The 19,702-nt window shown below is 38.5% G+C and overlaps 1 protein-coding gene across 3 annotated transcripts in view; it reads left to right on the forward strand.

Moving 5' to 3' along the window:
- Nucleotides 1–19,702, forward strand: part of LOC129764396 (elongation of very long chain fatty acids protein 7-like) — an 88,745-nt gene that overhangs the window by 65,518 nt on the left and 3,525 nt on the right. For all 3 annotated transcript variants that reach the window (XM_055763423.1, XM_055763424.1, XM_055763425.1), the window contains exons 2-4: nucleotides 1,132–1,322; nucleotides 1,435–1,515; nucleotides 1,610–1,772. In XM_055763423.1, coding sequence (XP_055619398.1) covers nucleotides 1,132–1,322; nucleotides 1,435–1,515; nucleotides 1,610–1,772 — 435 coding nt within the window. The remainder of the gene's footprint in view (nucleotides 1–1,131; nucleotides 1,323–1,434; nucleotides 1,516–1,609; nucleotides 1,773–19,702) is intronic.

Genomic DNA, 19,702 nt, shown 5'->3' on the forward strand with positions numbered 1-19,702 from the left:
AATAATCCATAAACAATTTCTCTCAAGGAAATGCTGCTGACACAATAAGTCTGGAATTATAAGGAAAAGTGTTCGGATTTCAAATCACGGCACAATGAAGACAGTTACAAATTTTGAATAGATATAACATGATTTAGTGAAATTCTGTGATTCATAACTTACATGAATGCCATCTTAATCTACAGGAACAATAATTTTTCCTGTTATGATATGTCAATACTTCTTCTTTTCCTTTGTTTACGAAGACTTTAAATTATATGATTCATTCGTCTCCGTATGTCAATATTTTATAGCACTTGAAGTTGTCATCGTAAGTGTTTGAGTGCCCAGTTTTCGATGCATTAGCTTGGCACGACGGCACCTAAAATGTAGGATAATTTACTATCCCTTGGATGGTTTGATTTATGATGACGGATTTACGGGGGTCTCCGTAGCCACATTGGTTGCGCGTTCGCTTAGTAAGCGATCGATCGTGAGTTCAAAACTCAGGACCCTCATTGACCATCTTTGTGTTGTTACAGAATAGCTACGTCCACGCAACAATCATCAGCGATGGAGATCGATCCTCGGTCGAAATAAGATATCGATTCATCCATACATTTGCTCTGCTCTGCAAGACACATCGGGCTGCTGTTCTATAAATAACTCAACAATGATCAATCAACTGGCTCCGCTGTCCTGGATAATGGAAGAACAGAAAGAAAACTCTTACGCCCAAATGGCTACTGTGTAAATGTACCATATGTAATGGTATAGAAGGAATACTTTGCGAATGGCAACTGTGTAATGTACTAATTATAGATATGATAACCATGTGACATGTACACGATTAAAATTTGGCTCTGTTACAGCTAAAATGCTAATGAGCCTAAAATAAATAAATGGGATAAAAAAAAACACGGATTTACCATTAAAAATTTGTGAATTTAAACAAAGTTCGCGGATTTTCGCTTGGGAGAATCCTTCGTAATAGCATGACGTTTAGGTGTATGTATAATTAAGTATCATATTAGGCATTCGCTTAAATTGCACCAAATTATTTATTCTCGCGGAATGAGAAATGGGACAAATTGCACATGTTCTAGCAAAAGTAGGTCAAAATCCCTACTAACGAAAGCTCTTTTTTTGCAGACCCCCGAGCCAAACACCTCCCCTTCATGGACAACCCGCTGCCGACGCTGGGAATGATGACCTGCTATCTGCTGTGGGTCCTCTGGCTCGGCCCGTTGTATATGCGGGACAGGAAACCAATGGACCTGCGGAGAATTATCATCTTCTACAACTTGTTTCAGGTTCTGCTCAGCGGATATATGTTTTACGAGGTATGAAATATGGCGCACACACAAACACCCATAAGTAATCCGTTTGTTCCATTACGCCGAAAACCCCCTTTCCCATCCATTGTTATCTGAGCGATTTCTGAAAATTTTCCAGCACCTAATGGCGGGATGGATACGAGGATACAGCCTCACGTGCCAGACAGTGGATTACGACGATGGACCGCTTTCTCGAAGGGTACGCACCGGGAACATCTCGCGTTCATCATCGCCCCGAAATTCACCGGCGCTTATCTCTGTCCTCTTTTGCTTTTTTTCCTGTTTTGTTTTAGATGTTTAATCTTTGCTACGTGTACTACCTCTCGAAGTTGACCGAGTTTGCTGACACGACATTTTTCGTGCTGCGGAAAAAGCAGTCCCAGATCACGGATTTGCACGTGTATCATCACTCGTTGACGCCGATGGAGGCGTGGATTTTGACCAAGTTTATTGCCGGTGAGCCACAAGAGAGACCTTGTCATACAAGCTATCCCAACATTGTTCCGCTCCTGATCCCCGTTTTCCCACGGTGTCACCCACCCACCATTCCCATTCGAAGCCAGGCAAACCTAGCGCAATCAAATGTAATCGGAATTTATTCCACACAATTTAACCCACGTACTCTATTGGAGGGTTTTGTGCGTTGTTCTGCCAATGTGGTCCCTTTGGTGGAATACCGCCGCATTATTATCCACACCTCGTTAGATCTCACGTTTACACCTATTTTCCAGGCCGGGAAGTGGTCATATGAGAACGACCGTGAGGCCGACGAGAAACAATTTGCGTCTGGTAAACGGCTTCCCCGTTTTTGGCACGTTAGAACCTAGAAAATTTATACACACTCACATTAGCGTTTATCAACAACTCTTTCGCAAATCACGCTATTTCCCTGCTCAAAGTTAGAAGAACGCCGAATTAATTGAACCTTCAACCATGATACGGCAGGCCTTGTTAACAGTCTGTCCGTGGCTAACTGCCGCAGAAAATAATCACTCATTCACGGTTGCACAGGTAAAGTAAGTTCCATTATTAATGGTTTGCAATTTTGAATGGAGGGGAAGTGTTGGTTTGTTAGTGACATGGCAGCCGCGAAGTTGAGACCGAATAAACTAATTAATTTGGAAGGCCTTATTTGGCTGTTGGGGATAAGCGAACGATCATCAATCATTCTTGAAGCAAGGCATAGTATCGGAACCGTGAATCACCTCCAATTGTTTGCGAATTGTTGAAGTGTTCCAATGTTTGTGTTATAATTTAGGTAGAACTCAAACGGGTAATTTACGACACAGGTAATAAGATTCTGATCACATGATCCCATGGCTTCAATGGCCCAGTAGTTAGTGTTACACATGTCGTTATGGGAGTTACAGGTTCGATTTTCGTTCAGGACGGAGATAGAAAAAAACACCCAATGAGTGATATTTTTCATGGATATCACACCTAATTAGAATGACACAAGAAAAACTACATCGAGACGGCGAGGTTTTTCTAGGAACATTAGTGCCGTCTTAGAAGATCATATAGTTGATGTTCAGTCAGACCGGACTAAGTAACATAATTATGATTTCGAGTAAATCGAACTCAAAGTTTGAAGCTGTGTAGTTTTAGTAGCTTACAATCATCCTCCCCAAATGTTTTTTTACAGGTTTTAGTTGTTCTTTAAAGAGGTAGTGTAATGATATTATTACAAAAAAAACTCTTTAAGGTCAGTTAAACGAATGGGTATGTTTACTTGGTTGACTCTGTGTTGCGTACGCCCCTTACGTGACGCCGCACCTACTTTGGTATCACATTAACGGGAGACCTATTATTTAAAAACTATTACTAACGAAGTGAAGTTGACATTTACAAGTAGGCAGGGAAATGTCAATGCATAGGGAGAAAAAATGTAATTTCTAGATTATTCTGGAAACATCAATTGAAATAACAGGAGTGATCATTATTTGAATTTGAATTTAAAGTTTTATAAAATTTATTTGCGAGCATTAGTGTCGAGAATAGACCTTTTCGAATCCATAGATCAGGTACAAAATAACTAATTATTTAATGACTCGATCTCGATACTTTATTGAATTATGATCATTTGTAGGAATTGAATTGGGTCGTCCAGGCTGTTTAGAACATCCAACGTCAGTTTGCGGACGTGAAAAGATCAAAATCATTATTGAAATGTGCTGAAAAACGGTCAAATTTATAGAAATTAATACAAAAGAAACAATTAATACAATTGTAAAAAAACATAATTTACACAGGCTGAGTAGGTTCCAGTTAGAACAGGAAGATTCCCGATCTGGGTGAAGCTTACGAGTAACCACGAAATGTAAGCGAAGCAATTATAGATTTATAAACACTAAATGACAAACTGTAAACACTTTCAGGAAATTTTAACCGTGCCATTTGAAATACACGCGTTTAGAATTCAGAAGTTTGTTTTATCTCGTTGCTAAAGCAACACTCTGACTGAACTAAAACATATTTTTCAAAGACTTGGTCCACAATGTACCGTAATTGTGTAATTCTATTCTATTATTAATTCTATTATGAACAATTTAATGAAGAAATCATATCATTTATGCAGTATGCAGTCGACATGGATTTTAAACTGTTTAATTGCCAAATATAATCGTTTAGCAGAACTTGAAAATTAGTTAACAAAATTGAGTCTAAATTATCATCTTTGTCGTCATCCTGATTTAAGTTTTCGTAAAATTCGTGGTGAATTGAAGGCCTTCGAAATACCATGCCCGTTTAGATAAAGCGGAGAGAATCACAAATCGGGCTCTGTGCATTTTTGATTTTTGGGACATTAGAAAGGACCAAATTCCTTAACAGGCAAGGTTGAATTCATTCTTGTATCGAAAGTATAATATTTTAACTGCGTTTACCAAACATCTCAGAAACACGGTGGAACCGACAAGAAAATAAATTTCGCAGTCAGCGTTGCATCCAGTAACTGGTTCTTCACGATCTACTTCTTCCTCAAAAGTATGAGGTTCTCGATGTGTGGAGGCGATCTGGCGTAGTGGTAACATCCATACCTCTCACGCAGAGATCACGAGTTCAATTCTCACTCCCGACATTCTTCCAAAAATGGAATTAAAAGTGACGAACCAGTCGAAATGTGTTGAAAGTCACTATAATAAAGAAAAAGAAGAAGAGGTTCTCGATGAAAATATTTGATTTCGAATTCGAGGCCACTGCTATATTCCGAAAATATTGAAGATTTATAATTGTGTTCAACCAGAGTGAACCAAGCAATTCTTGCTTTTCTAAGAATACTATATATTTCAAAAATAAACGGGTTAGGCTGATTTTGAAAAAGAGTACTTGCAGTCAATGAAAGACATGAAATATTCAGTAATTACAATTAGTCTCTGACATTTGGTTCACTCTGTCTGAACAAGATAGAAAAAAAAAAAATTGTTTTGAAAACAATTTCATTACCTCCTCCTTCTTTATTAACAGATGCCCACTAACTACGTTTGCAAGTGTAACCAGATATCATGGACGAATCAGTAGAGTAGGTTTTCAAAACGTAAGCCGAATTTGTCATTCCAAATGCCGGAAGCTATTTCAGACATGAAAAAATGAGAAAAATTACAAGCCTCTGCGGTTGATTTTATTAGTTAACTGTTGAATTTCATATTTATGTTGATGAGTTACTCGAGACCTACGTTTTATTGAATGATATTTGACCCACCTTATAACATTGAAGGCTCAGAAATAAAACAGGAAGTGGGTTCTATCTATGGTATAACCGCAAGGGTGACGTAGGACTATCGTTGATTTAGAGATCATTTGTTTGAAGTTGAATCTGAATTCATTCTGAATGAATGAATATTTGGAGACCTTCGAAAACGAGAGCGTTACGTTGGAGACACAAGGTTTTATGCATCCAATATTGGATACGGAAATATCCTACTGATGGGGAAGAATAATCTTCAGAAGCTATCCTGTTAATTGCGATTGATTGAAAAATCACAAAACCAAATGTATTTGGTCACAGTGTTACATGGATAGAAAACATTAAAATAAACTCTTTCACATGAATGTATTTTTAAATTCCCAGAGGAACTGGCAGATTATTTTCAGTAACGATTTGATATCTCCACATTTTCCTCGATACTGGAAGCCCACCAGTGGTTTATGCTAACTCGATAAGCATCTGTTAATAGCACTTGATGCAAACATATTTGGTCACAGTGTTACATGGATAGAAAACATTCAAATAAACTCTTTCACATGAATGTATTTTTAAATTCCTAGAGGAACTGGCAGATTATTTTCCGGATCTTTCTCGATGCTGAATGGCATCCAAACGGAAGGGAAGGAAGGAAGGTCTTGTATTAGAGAGACTTTAAACATTTGCAGTTCATTCGTCTCTAGCCTTGAGAAAGGCCCTTTGAAAACTCTACTCTATTTAATCCAGCGCTACCACCTCCACCCTCTTGCCTTAAGAAAGGCACTCGATCCCTCGCCGTCCAGCTCGTCCAGCAACGATGTTGTCCAGTCGGTGTCCACACAAAGAATGCCAAACGGAAAGAATTCCGCGCGTGTATGGGTGTGTGTGTGTGTGTGTAGCGGCTGCTTCGAGATCTTCCCGGGGAACAGTTTGTGGCATCACTCTCCTCCTAATGGATTCCCTTCTGGCCTAAGGTGCACAAACAGGCTCTTGGTGACACCGTTCATCCGCGCTTCCATGATAAATGAAGAGCTTCACCATAACAGCGACAACATGCTCCAATCGCTGTTCAATTAGAACTGAGTGGATTTCCGAGCGGCGCTCGCTTATATACCGATTGGTGATTTCAATAGCCTGTTTTGAAAGCAAATTTAAGACTATTGAAACAAGTTTTTGAATTAGAAAGTAACAAGTATAGAACGTGTAGACATTTTATCTTTCGAATGAAGTGTTTATCATACCATTTCGTTCAGTTGTTTAGGAGCTATTAACACTCAAAATCTCGGTCTCCGGCGTAACGCTTTCGTTTTCGAAACTTTGATTTTACACCCCGGTACAGAAATGAAAGACGTAGTCCTACGTCAAAAAAAATGAGCAAAAATTGGAGATCATATGTGATAATGCCGGCGGATTTTATATATACGTTAATAAGCATTGTAAATGGTTTAATTTATAAATCAAATTTACTGATTTACTGCTATCATACACCTTCGTGTTGTTGTGTCCGTTTCCGTGTTGTAATTTCCTTACAAATGATTGCCGTGTTAGCATAAGTTTTAGAGACTCCAAAAGAATTCTGCTCATGAATTTCCTCCAGACTGGAAAAAAAAATTTCTGGTTATCATTCTAACCTTTGACTTACTGTATATACAAAATTATGAGAAATTATTTGGTTTACAAAAAAAGAAATGGTTTGTTTTGAACGAAGAGGTGAAGGTGTCAGACAGTCTCTCGGATTCTCACATCAGATATGGAATGCAGAAATCATTGAGAAAATTTACGAGAGATTACATTAAATAAGGCAATGTATTTTAATCCTCAAAATCATTCTTATTATATAGAACGAAAATACTCATTTATACTTTGACTTGACACTTTTTGAACGGACCTTCTTCTTGGATGGCACAAACGTTCCCAGTGGAATTTTTGCCTTTTCAACGTAGGTATTACTTGCGTCAGTTTTATCAGTAGTACTTATTGTACTTTTTTTTAGAGATTTCTATGCCGAATAATACGCCTTGAATGTATTCTGGAGTGGCGAGCTCTAGAATACGCGTGACCACAGTGCCAGTCGGAAGAAATTTCTTTGACGAAAAATCCCCCGGACCGCGTGTTAAAAACAATGCGTTTTTGAAATACGCGGTCCGTATCACGACTTTTTAATTTCCGCTATGTCTCCAAAACAGGAGACATAGCAAAAAAGCTTTTCGTATAGTTTGCCAAACACACGGCCCAGACCGCGATGGATACAAATCTCCATTATGCTCTCTTTCTTACGCTTAGAAAACACTTTCCAACTTTATTTTATAACGAGATGTAATATTATCACGCATTTACCCAACAGCACCAATAGCTATGTGCATAGCGTGGTCATGTAATACAGCCTTACATTCCAGCCAGCTTTGGTTCGATCCCCGTTGACATCGTTTGGACTTGACGCTTCAGGACACGGAAAGACATTTTTTCTGCCGAAAATGAAACGTTTCCTGCCATACAAATGAAACACAAATGTCTGCATAACTCAAGAACAAAGCAAGAAAATGGAATCCAATTTGGCGAGTGGAGGTTTCAGAGGGTAAGAAATGTTTTTATGGTGATTCAACACTCCTACCCCCTTTTTAAGGGGAGACTGTCATACAAATGAAACTCAAATTTCTGCATGGCTCGAGAACTAATCAAGTAAACGGAATAAAATTTGTTATGTGGAGTTTTTAGAGAGCACGATACGTTTCTACGGTGGTTTGACACTCCTCCCCCTTTCTGCATATCCCTAATCATGCAAAAGGGTAAGCGCAAAACCCGAGAAAGAAATCGTTCGATTTGAAATGTTATCATTTTATTATATTTTCTGTATAAAATATGTACTCCATGTAAGGGAGAAACATGTTATTTGCAAGTGTTTGAAAAATCTTGAACGAGAATTGTGTCTGGAAATATTTTAATATTGCAATGACGAGTTTTGGTAGTAGTAGTAGGAGATTATAGTTGAAAGCAACTTGTAAAGGGTCAGTCAATAGATCAATCACTAAACAGTTCTGCGATTGGACCCATAAACATTCGCTTAGCATGAAAACGTGAATGAAAAAAATCCATCTTGGGCGGAACGAAGCTTGCCTGGTCAGCTAGTAATGCTATATAATACGCAATGCCATCTATAAGTCGTAATTCTCTACTATTTCTTTTTCTCAATTTTACCAAATGAGAAGGGAATATACGGCGATATTATTAATAAGAAATTTAACGGACGGAAATTATAGGCCACTTGGTATACCACAGCTAGGACCTGTAATTTTTGGAACTCTCGGCCATTTCGTTTGCAGAGCGGTCAGAGAGCGAAACGATTTTGTGTAAAGTGCGAGTAGTACAAAAAGGTACTTTAGAGAAATATATCATCACATTTTACAGCCAGTGCAAATTTTTATAAAGTTCTAGTTGCGCTATTTTTACGTCGATTTTAAGAAACAGAGGTGAACTCAATTCCTTCCCAGCCTAATCCAAAAATATAATCTATCAAGCATTTCCACATGCATTCAATCAGCTGCACATCATTCCTTCCCAAACAGTTCACTTGTAATCAGTTCGTTCAGAATCAGTTCATATGGCGAATTGAATACAATAATACGGTAGTTCTCCATCAACAATGTGATGGTGTCCTGGACGCCACCCCTATCATTTTTTCTCAATCTAATCTTACTGACATCTTGAAGCATTGCGGAGTTGATGTGCTGCAATGCGAAGATGGATTTACGTTCAGTAATATGATTATTCAAATCGAACGGGAGAATGAAGGTTACCCGTTCTGTTTCGGGATGGGTCTGATGTCCTTTCTGTATCCTGCATGGAACCCCCATTTAGCACAATGGATATCGTTAAATGGAAAAAGTTGCATAAACCTTTAGGATAGCATAGAATATTCTATGTTCTCCTTGAGATGCATTTGTTTATCTAAATAATATCAATAGCCTCAATAAAAATGTCTAAAAATAACTAGTCCAAGGGAAAAATAAACTTCGTGCAACTAAAACTATGCTAGACTGAGTTGATGATGATGATGATGGTCCCGCCTCCTTCCCCTGAACGTGTTTGAGCAAGGCGAGTTATCTAAAAGATAATGTCTTATTCTCAGCATTGAAACCAGTTTAGCCAAAAAAAAAAACGAACTATTTATTTTACATATATAAATTCGTAAATATTACAATGTAAAAAACAAGCCGATACCCATTCGTGTCCGCAACAGACCGCTCAAACTCTTGTAGACTACTTTTATTTTTTTATACTAATACAAAATAAAAACAACAAAAAATAAAAATAGTCCATCATAACCAAGATCATGATAGACATAATAGAGACGATTCCAATTTGAAAACAAAAATATAACATACATGAAAAATTGTTCAAAATTGTCTAAACAATTTAATCCGCTTAAAAAACTTCATCAGGTCACACATTGAAAAACAATAAAACAATATAAAAAACTGTTCACAATAAGATATTCGTTCGTCGGAAACTTCGTCAGCAAAAATCGTTGTCAGAAAAAAAATTGTAATGGGTTGTATCTAGGACACGACCGCAGTTCTCGACGTAGAACTACGGAATTATATTATTCAATCCACTTGTTTATCACTTTGGATATTATTTTGGAATACTTCGAAATTTTTGTAATAACTTTTTAGCTATTTAATTTTTTGACGTAGAACTACGTCTTTCATTAAGGGTGCCAAATCAGAAAACAGTTCACGTTTTTATGAAATAAAGTTAACGTCAATAACTATTTTTGCCGCGAACAGATTTTGTTGATTTACATAGTAAACGAATTGGAAATTCCCTAAGATTTGTTTAATATGCCATACATTAGAATCTCCTGGCTTGTGAATGATTAAATTACTTGAAAATTTTAAGCGTTTCCATTTTCCCATACATTTGTTCTGTCCATTTGTGTGCTTTCCCGAACAGAGCTGTCAATAACGAGCAACTTATCGACGAGCAGCGAAAGGGAAATCGTAGGATTTAAAGTCTCCGTGAACAAAGGAAAAGAAGAACGATGAAGGGGAATACTTGCCTAGAGTATAAACAGTGGATCTCGCTGAGGCAAACTTCTAGAGGCGAATGAACTGCAAAGTTTAAAGCCTCTTAAAAACAAAGAAAGAAGAAGAAGGCAAACTTTCATTCGGCATCGGACTGTTGAGCAATCCAGTTCACTTTGCTTTTGCTGCGCGTCGATCTAAGATTGGACCCCACCAGTGGTAATCCAACTTGGATATCATCGTGTGGTTTTTTCAGTTCGTTTTTGGCGTTATTCGTATCGTCTGTTTTTCTTTCCGCGTCATAAATTGGACGCTTCGCGTAGTGTGTGATGAGCAAGAAGAAGAGAAAGGCTGCCTCGAGCACTGCAAAAAGCGAACGCATTGCCAAGGGCAATCAAATTTCGAGGCAAGCGTCATCTAGTGAAGCACGCGATGTTGGTGCAGTGAAAAGCGCTCGCACTGAACCAAGCCTTCGCGAGTGACATCGCATCGAACAACAGCGAAGTAGGCGACTTCGGCGACTTCGGCGCGTCGGTCGAAAATGTAAGCGCCGTTACCCAGGCTGTAACCAAAATCAAGCTCCCCCCACTGGTGATGAAGGCGGTCGCTATTGACAAACTCATCAGCGAATTCGCATCGATGGGTTTTACAGCAGAGTCGAGCTGTGTGGCATAATTCAGTCTTTTTCCAAGCAGTTAACATTGTTTGTTTTGTTTTGTTTTGTTGGTGCCTTTGGCATTGCATGAATGCATTAAACTGACGTTATGGCGAAGCAGGCATTAAGGTTGTGTGCCAAAAAAATCATTTGGGGAATACCAAGCATCTTGAATGTCGTACTGGAATGTTATAAGTTATTTGGGTTCGCGTGCCAGTCGCAAAACTGCCATTAACTAGGATTGCGCTAATCTTGATCATAATAAAGCAATGCTACTATTTTCTAGGTTGTTGATATTAACAAAAAGAGTTTATTTCGCTTGTTTAGATACCAAGAAAGTAAATGTCGTTCTGGAATGTCGTATGTGATTAGGTTTCGCTTACCAGTAGAAAAATTTCCTCTACTAAGGGTGGCAGCTGCGCTTATCTCGAGCATGAGAAAGTTGTGCAACTTTTTTCGAGGCCAGTGATATAAACAGAATCGTTTCTTTTGAGAATAACGTAAAATGATGAGAAGTGTTTATATTCCTAGTAGTTAGATATATTGATGTAGTTATGAGATGTGGAATAATGGTGCTGGTGCAACATGTATATAATCGACTGTAGCCGAGTTTATGTCAATTGCGAAAAAGGCCACCGGAATAGCGTTCAACGTAAATTTTCAATACATTGACATGAAATTAATTGCGACATATGATCAACTAGTGTATTGTTCTGCGAGGGCAAGAATGAATCATCAATCAATTATCGTCAACTAATTCTACAATGAAAAAATATTTCAGAGATTATTCTACTAAGCAGTTGTTTCTAAAATTTCACAGCACTATAGAATAATATCCGGAGGTATAAACAAGCGACTTATAAAAAATAACAGCTTAGTTCTACGTCAACAATGCGGTCGTATCTTGGACACAACCTCCTATAATTTTTATTACTTCAGTAGACTCAAAAGAGTCGAGTAGAGTCGAAAGCTATCAGCACTTCTCGTTTATTTGGTTCAACTCGCATCAGACTTTCTCCTACCCTCTCAGATATCGATCACAAACTATGAACCCTTTTGCTCACATATTCCGCTTGAGATGTGATCGTATCCCACAACATGCAACAGTAAGGTTACCCTGCTGGAATTTGAAAGCATACTTCCATCAAATATACGTTTATCTAAATAAATGCAGTGTATATCTATATTCCAAAATTCTGGATACTCTTCCATATCCGCGCACTAGCACGAAAAATTATCGTATGCTGCTCTTCTTTGTTGTAGCACATATCGATACAGAGGGCTTTCTCTCCTTGTATTGAGCTGTGTGTGTATGTGTGGGATATCAGCATCAGGTATGAATGATATCCGCTCGATGCGTCTTGCTAGCTCACTCGCATCTGTGTTTTCATTCTATTCTATTTTTGGTTTCCGCCTCTAGACCTGAGAAAGGCCCTTGTGGAAAGAAACTCTATTCCATACTCCTCCTTCACCCGACAAGAAAACAATCCTCTCCCGCTCGACGCTCTCCGGAACCATGTTGCTTCGATGACCACCAAACGAGAAGTGGTGTGGCTTCAAATCGCGGATGGCTTATTTAAACCAAATAAGTTGAAAACGGGCAGAAACGAATGTATCAGTTGATCGTTATTGACAGCTCTGTTCGGGAATGCACACAAATCGGCAGAACAAATGTATGAGAGAATGGGAATGCTTCCAGTTTTCATTAATTGAAACTGTTTAGGCATTAGTGGATTGTACTGCGTAGTATATCAAAAGAATCTTAGAGAATTTCCGATTGGTGTGCAAAGTATCAGAATTTGTTCGCTGTGAAAATAGTTATTAACGTTAACTTTATATCATAAAAACGTAACCTGTTTTCTGATTTGACGCCCTTCCTGAAAGACGTAGTTCTACGTCAAAAAAATTTAAAAAATGCTGTTAGGAAAACGCAGCTTTAACGTGCGAATGAAAACTTTCGTGCATCTTAAAAACTTTCAATTAGTTCGAGATAAATTCCAAATGAATGTGGTTTTTTTGTGAAAAACTTGAAAATTGAAGGCCTCGCTGTCCTCTGTGTCTCTCAACTGTCGCTGTGAATACGAAAACAAACACATTCATCACTTAGCAAACTACCCAAAACAACGCGCGCGGGATCCATCTGTCACTTTGAGTAGCTCGAACAATAACTGCCCTTCTTCTTCATGGATGGCACTAACGTTCCCAGTGGAACTTTTGCCTTCTCAACGTAGGTATTACTCGCGTCAATTTTATTAGTAGTACTTAGTTGAGATTTCTATACCGAATAATACGCCTTGAATGTATTCTGGAGTGGCAAGCTCTAGAATGCGCGATAGTAAACTTTTCTTCATTACATCTTATATATTTTACTGATAAAAATGTGTTTGTGTTCGGTTCGATAGATATTGTAAAAGCCAAATATTTGATGCCGAAACCAACTTTATTCAAATGAATATGTTTCGTAAATTATTTGAGGGTGGAATATAAGCAAAACAATAACATAGTAACAGTGCAAGTCGGAAGAAATTTCCTTGACGATAAATCCCTCGGCCAGAACGGGAATTCAACCCAAACTCCCGGCATTATAATGTGAAACGCCAACCACTCGGCCACGAGAGCACTGACAATAACTATCCGCGGTAATCGAATATTGGCCACATTTGAATATCGCCAAAGCACATTAAGTGAAATCATTTTCGTGGAACCGAGTACCATTATTCGATTGTGGAGAATGTTCCCAAAGCGGAAAACAGCGCGAACAATTCCATCCATTATTTCTTGGGGTTAATCAGCTCTGAGTGCAATGTCGTATGCATCTAAACAGATGCTTTTTTCATAATACAGGTCGGACTCGATTATATATAATCGCAATTTCACTTTCAACGTTAATTTTCGAATCCAATACATAATCGAATCACAAAAAATCTATTTTCTTTTAATGTTTGACATTCATACATTAATGAAAAAATTGTTTTCTTGAGATTCGATTATGTATAGGATTTGAAAGTAATTGTTGAAAAAAAATGGTCGACTATATATAATCGAGTCCAACTTGTAGTGGTAAATTTACACGTCAGGTGAAGTAAGAATGGATTCAAATTTAAGGCGAATGCCAATTTAATTCTCTTATTTGAACTGGGATTGATTTAAACTGGGAACTGGGAAAAATTTCATAATAATCATTTTTAAAAAAAAAGTTGATGGGTCTGAGCCTAGGGACACGGACGGGATCTTGACATAGGACTGTGATTGTGTGTAGTAATTGCATTTAAATTGAGTTTTTCATTGTTCAAAATCTATATTTTTTTCTTTTTTGATACATCAAATTGATGCCCTGGAAAACCCGTTTCCTGTATGTGCGAGTTAGATGGCATAACGTGGTAGAATTCGGTACCGCATTCTGTTCAAAAATGTACACAAAAATACCATTAAATCCTTTACTACCCTCTTCTTCTGTTTATTCAATCATGCAGAAGAAGACAAAGAGTCATCATGTATCATTTTTAAACACAAGTCTAAATAGTTAAGATCTACATAAATATAAGCCTGAGTCAAATCAATCTATGACTACAAAAATATATTATAGATAAAAATAGCATTAACTCCTTCGTTACCACTTTGTCCGGAACATTGTTTGTAATAACTTTATAGCCCTCTAAGATCGCGACTACACAAGCTATCATAATTTAATTTACGTGGGTATACCCTTTCGATCTTCTAAATCAGCAGCCATTTAAATTCATTTATTGCATTTTACATAACCAAACAACATACTGGATATTATGACATCCTGGACCACAATTACACAAATTGTTAGTAGAGAGACCTACACGATAAAAACATGAATTGAGCACAAATTGATTGGACTGTACGTATAATATAAAATTAATGCCTATTATCGGTAAATGGAGAATAATTCATTTTACGCGTCAACTCACATTATGAGCTAACGCCCGAATTTAGACAAAAAGATTGCTTGTTGCGTTGGGGAGGAAGCGAGTGGATAGTGGAATCGAAAGAAAACATACCCAATGAAATCGTCTAATTGTTAACTTTTTTTTACTATATTCACTGTTCATGTTTCAAGCAAAAGAAATTTTGGATAAATTTCCTGTCTCATGATATACAACACAACATATGTCGCAATAACCATTTTGAGTAATATGCGTTTGAAAACTCTTCATAAATCGTTACATTTTTCGTAGAGCTCCCCCTATATAGAAATCAAAGAAATAGTCCTAAGGACCGTATCGTTATTTATGGGTACGCCTTAGAGTCTCCGTCTGAAAAAGACTATAGCTTGTTTTGACAGCTGTTTATTTTTCTCCTGTTGTTGACACAGTTAGCGTTCAGTTAGCATTGTTAAAAGATCGTTTTGACGTAGGACTACGTCTTTCATTTCTATACCGGGGTGTAAAACCAAAGTTTCGAGAACGAAAGCGTTACGCTGGAGACCGAGATTTTGAGCGTTAATAGCTCTTAAACAACTGAACGAAATGGTATGATAAACACTTCATTTGAAAGATAAAATGTCTACGCGTCATATACTTGTTACTTTTTCACCCAAAAACTTGTTTCAATAGTCTTAAAATTGCTTTCAAAACAGGCTATTGGAATCAAAAATCGGTATATAAGCGAGCGCCGCTCGTAAACCCACTCAGTTATGATTGAACAGCGATTGAAGCATGTTGTCGCTGTTGTTGTGAAGCTAATTTCGTTTATCATGAATGCGCTGATGAACGGTGTCACCAAGAGCCTGTTTGTGCACCTAAGGCCAAAAGGGAATCCATCAGGAGGAGAGTGATGCCACGGTTCCGCTTGAAACATCGGAGCAGCCGCCACACACACACATACACACACACATACACGCGCGGAATTCTCGTTGCTATCATCGTTGCTGAAAAATAATCTGCCAGTTCCCCTGGGAATTGAAAAATACATTCATGCGAAATAGTTTATTTTAATGTTTTCTATCCATATAATACTGCAACCAAATACATTTGGTTTTGTTATTTTTCAATCAATCGCAATTAACAGGAAAGCTTCTGAATATTTTTTTCCCCATCAGTGGAAATTTTCGTATCCAATATTGGATGCATAACATGAAAAACGGAAAATGTTTCACATCGCAAAAATCAAGTCATTTTCGAGCGATTATTTGCTTTCTACTCATATAATGCTTCGACCAAATACATTTCGTTTTGGATTTTTTCAATCAAGTGCGATCAACGTAAGACCACGTCTTTCGGCAATTTATTAGAGGTGCAATGAATCTTTAGGAATTCCCGCTCTACGCGCACTGGCAAACAATGTTTACTCAACAATTTCTCAAACTAGAAATGGGTGTTGTGAGAGAGGATTAGCGAACGCGAATACGACAAACGGGAGAAAGATACGTTTGGAGGTTGAAGGAAATTGGCAGAAAACTTCTTCATTCTATCATTCAAATAATGTGATTCATACCACATCGTTTTGCCAGAAAGAGATTATTAATGCTCAAAGGAGCAATCGAGTCCTCCGAGGAAATTACCCAGCGCAAATTAGAGTCGACTATCGATTGCGGCATTCGTACACAAATAATTTTATAATGCAGTTTCACCAAAGTGATTTCTTCGGATATATTCACTACATCATGTCATGTATTTCATATTCTTCATAAGGAAATCCATATCCATGGCACCTATCGGTAACGAATTATTATCGAAACCACGATTTTCGCTAAATGCTCCTTTCAGTTCGGCCTGTAAAAAACTTTTCTGTACTCTAATCCATCAAATTTGGAGCCCTGAAAAGGGCCGTTGATTATATGCTAAGCTAATAGCACGCTCTCCACGGATACGATGGGCCAGATGGATGTCCTTGGGCATGATGTGACGCGTTTTGCATGGATAGCACACAGATTGGTATCTTCGAATAGGCCTCCTGCAGCGTCATAACCGCGGAACTTTGAAAGCGCAAATCGGTTTTGAAGTCCTGAGCAATTCCACGAACCAAATGCTGCAAAGGTAGCTTGTGGATCAGCAATTCGGTCGATATCTGATAGCGACGAATTTCATGCGAAGTTCCCGGTCGATAGCGATGTGGCTTCTCCACCTATCCTGCTACTGGTGCGCTTATCCGAGCTGACTTCGTGTGCCTTAAAACCGAATGACTAACGAGCTGTCTGCGAAAGAATAACGAGCTCGAGTCCTCACGGTGCGAGAGTAGAGTAAGAAATGAACGAAAGCAAAGGAAGCGTCATTTTATAAACCATAAAAGTATAGAATCTAAATCCCACCCTTATTATATTCGTGAGTATACAGTAAGCTCATACAATAAAGAGGGTGGGGTTTACATTCGATTCTTTTATGTTTTATAAAATGACACTTCCCTTGCTTTCGTTCATTTCTTACTCTACTCTCGCACCGTGAGGACTCGTTTCATCGGGACTAAGCAGACAGCTCGTTAGTCTTTCGGTGGTAAGGCACCACGAAAGCAGCTCGGATAAGCGCATCAGCCGCAGGAAGCGTGAAGAAGCCACATCGCTATCGACCGGGAACTTCGCATGAAATTCGTCGCTATCAGAAGTCGACCGAATTGCTGATCCGCAAGCTACCTTTGCAGCATTTGGTTCGTGGAATTGCTTAGGACTTCAAAACCGACTTGCGCTTCCAAAGTTCCGCGGTTATGACGCTGCAGGAGGCTTATTAGAAGATACCAATTTGTGTGCTATCCATGCAAAACGCGTCACATCATGCCCAAGGACATCCAGCTGGCCCATCGTATCCGAGGAGAGCGTGCTATATTAGCTTAGCATATAATCAACAGCCCTTTTCAGGGCTCCAAATTTGATGGATTAGAGTTCAGCAAGTTTGATTAGAGTTCAGAAAGTTTTTTACAGGCCGAACTGAAAGGAGCATTTAGCGAAAATCGTGGTGTCGATGATAATTCGATACCGATAGGTGCCATGGATATGGATTTCATAATGAAGAATATGAAATACATGACATGATGTAGTGAATATATCCCCATATCGAAGAAATCACTTTGATGAAACTGTTTACCGTTTGTCGTTTTTAAGTGTTGGGAAAGGGCATTATTTTTGCTGAGTAAATTCCAAGAAAAAATCCATTCCTTCTTTAAGCGTGATTCATTCTGCTTCGGATCAACGGAACAGTGATAATCATTTCATACAAAAAATAAAATGTCCAAGAGTTATATGATTGCTATTTATTGAGTCGGAAAATTGTTTCAATAGCTTAATGATAGCTTCGAAAACAGGTTATAAAATGACGCTTCCTTTGCTTTCGTTCATTTCTTACTCTACTCTCGCACCGTGATGACTCGTTTGTTTGGGACCAAGCAGATAGATAGTTAGTCTTTCAGTGGTAAGGCACACGAAAGCAGCTCGGATAAGCGCACCAGCCGCAGGATAGGTGAAGAAGCCACATCGCTATCGACCGGGAACTTTGCGTGAAATTCATCGCTATCGGAAGTCGACCGAATTGCTGATCCGCAAGCTACCTTTGCAGCTTTTGGATCGTGGAATTGCTCAGGACTTCAAAACCGACTTGCGCTTCCAAAGTTCCGCGGTTATGACGCTGCAGGAGGCTTATTCGAAGATACAAATTTGTGTGCTATCCACGCAAAACGCGTCACATCATGCCCAAGGACATTCAGCTGGCCCATCGAATCCAAGGAGAGGGTGCTATATTAGCTTAGCATATAATCATCGGCCCTTTTCAGGGCTCCAAATTTGATGGATTAGAGTTTAGAAAAGTTTTTTGCAGGCCAAACTGAAACGAGAATTTTCGTTTGGATGCCATACAGCATCGAGAAAATTCCGGAAAGATCTAATCGTTGCTGAAAAATAATCTGCCAGTTCCCTGGGAATTGAAGAATACATCCATGCGAAAGAGTTTATTTTAATGTTTTCTAATTATATGGCGAACACAGCGACCAAATACTATTTGATTTCGTAATTTTTCAATCAAGTGTAATTAGCTGGAAAGCTTCTGAAGATTATTCTTTCCCATCAGTAGGATATTTTCGTATCCAATATTGGATGCATTACATGAAAAACGGAAAATGTTTCGTATCGCGAAAATTATATAATTTTCAATCGATTATTGCTCAGTCGCCGAAATTTTCATACTCAGAGAGTTCATTCTCCTCTAGTTTGCCTTCCAAATTGCCATCGTAAACCACACCTTCTCTCGATTCAATCACGCACGAAAAGCATACTGAAATGATATTCTGGTGGTGAAACCGATTCATTTTTCGTGAGGCGTCTTGCACAAATTACGTAACGCGATAAGGGGGGAGGGGGTAGATGTTGCGTTACTTTCTGTTTATTAGAGATAGGAAATTGCGTTACGAAAGGGGGGGGGAGAGGTGGTTCAAAATTCGGATTTTTAGCGTTACGTAATTTGTGCACGACGCCTGAGGACATCGACAAGATAACATCGTTACTGAACGAGCTGAACGGCGAGGGATCGAGGGATTACCTGGCCTGACCTGACCTGAAATGCAATCAGTTTGTTTTAACTGTGAGGGAGCGCAGAAAAGCCGATGCTGATACTCTCGTGACCAAGAGAGTATCAGCATCGAAATACGGTTCCTCGGGAAGACATAGAAGCAGCCGCCACACACACACATACACGCGCGCAACTCTTTTCGTTTGCTGGTTATCGAGAGGAAACCTGGAAAAAAATGATCGTTGCTGAAAAATAATCTGCCAGTTCCCCTTGGAATTGAAAATTACATTCAAGCGAGTTTATTTTAATGTTTTCTATCCATATAATACTGCGACCACATATATTTGGTTTTGTGATTTGTCAATCAAGTGCAGTTAGCAGGAAAGCTTCTGAAGATTATTCGTCAGAACAAGGTTTTTTGTATCCAATATTGGATGCATAAAACCTTGAGTCTCCAACGTAACACTCTCGTTTTTGAAGTCACCCAAATATTTATTTATTCATTCATTCAGGATGGATTTAGATTCAACTTCAAACAAATGATCTCTAAATCAACGATAGTCCTACGT

This window comes from Toxorhynchites rutilus, chromosome 2 (assembly GCF_029784135.1).
Source record: "Toxorhynchites rutilus septentrionalis strain SRP chromosome 2, ASM2978413v1, whole genome shotgun sequence".
Lineage (NCBI taxonomy): Eukaryota > Metazoa > Arthropoda > Insecta > Diptera > Culicidae > Toxorhynchites > Toxorhynchites rutilus.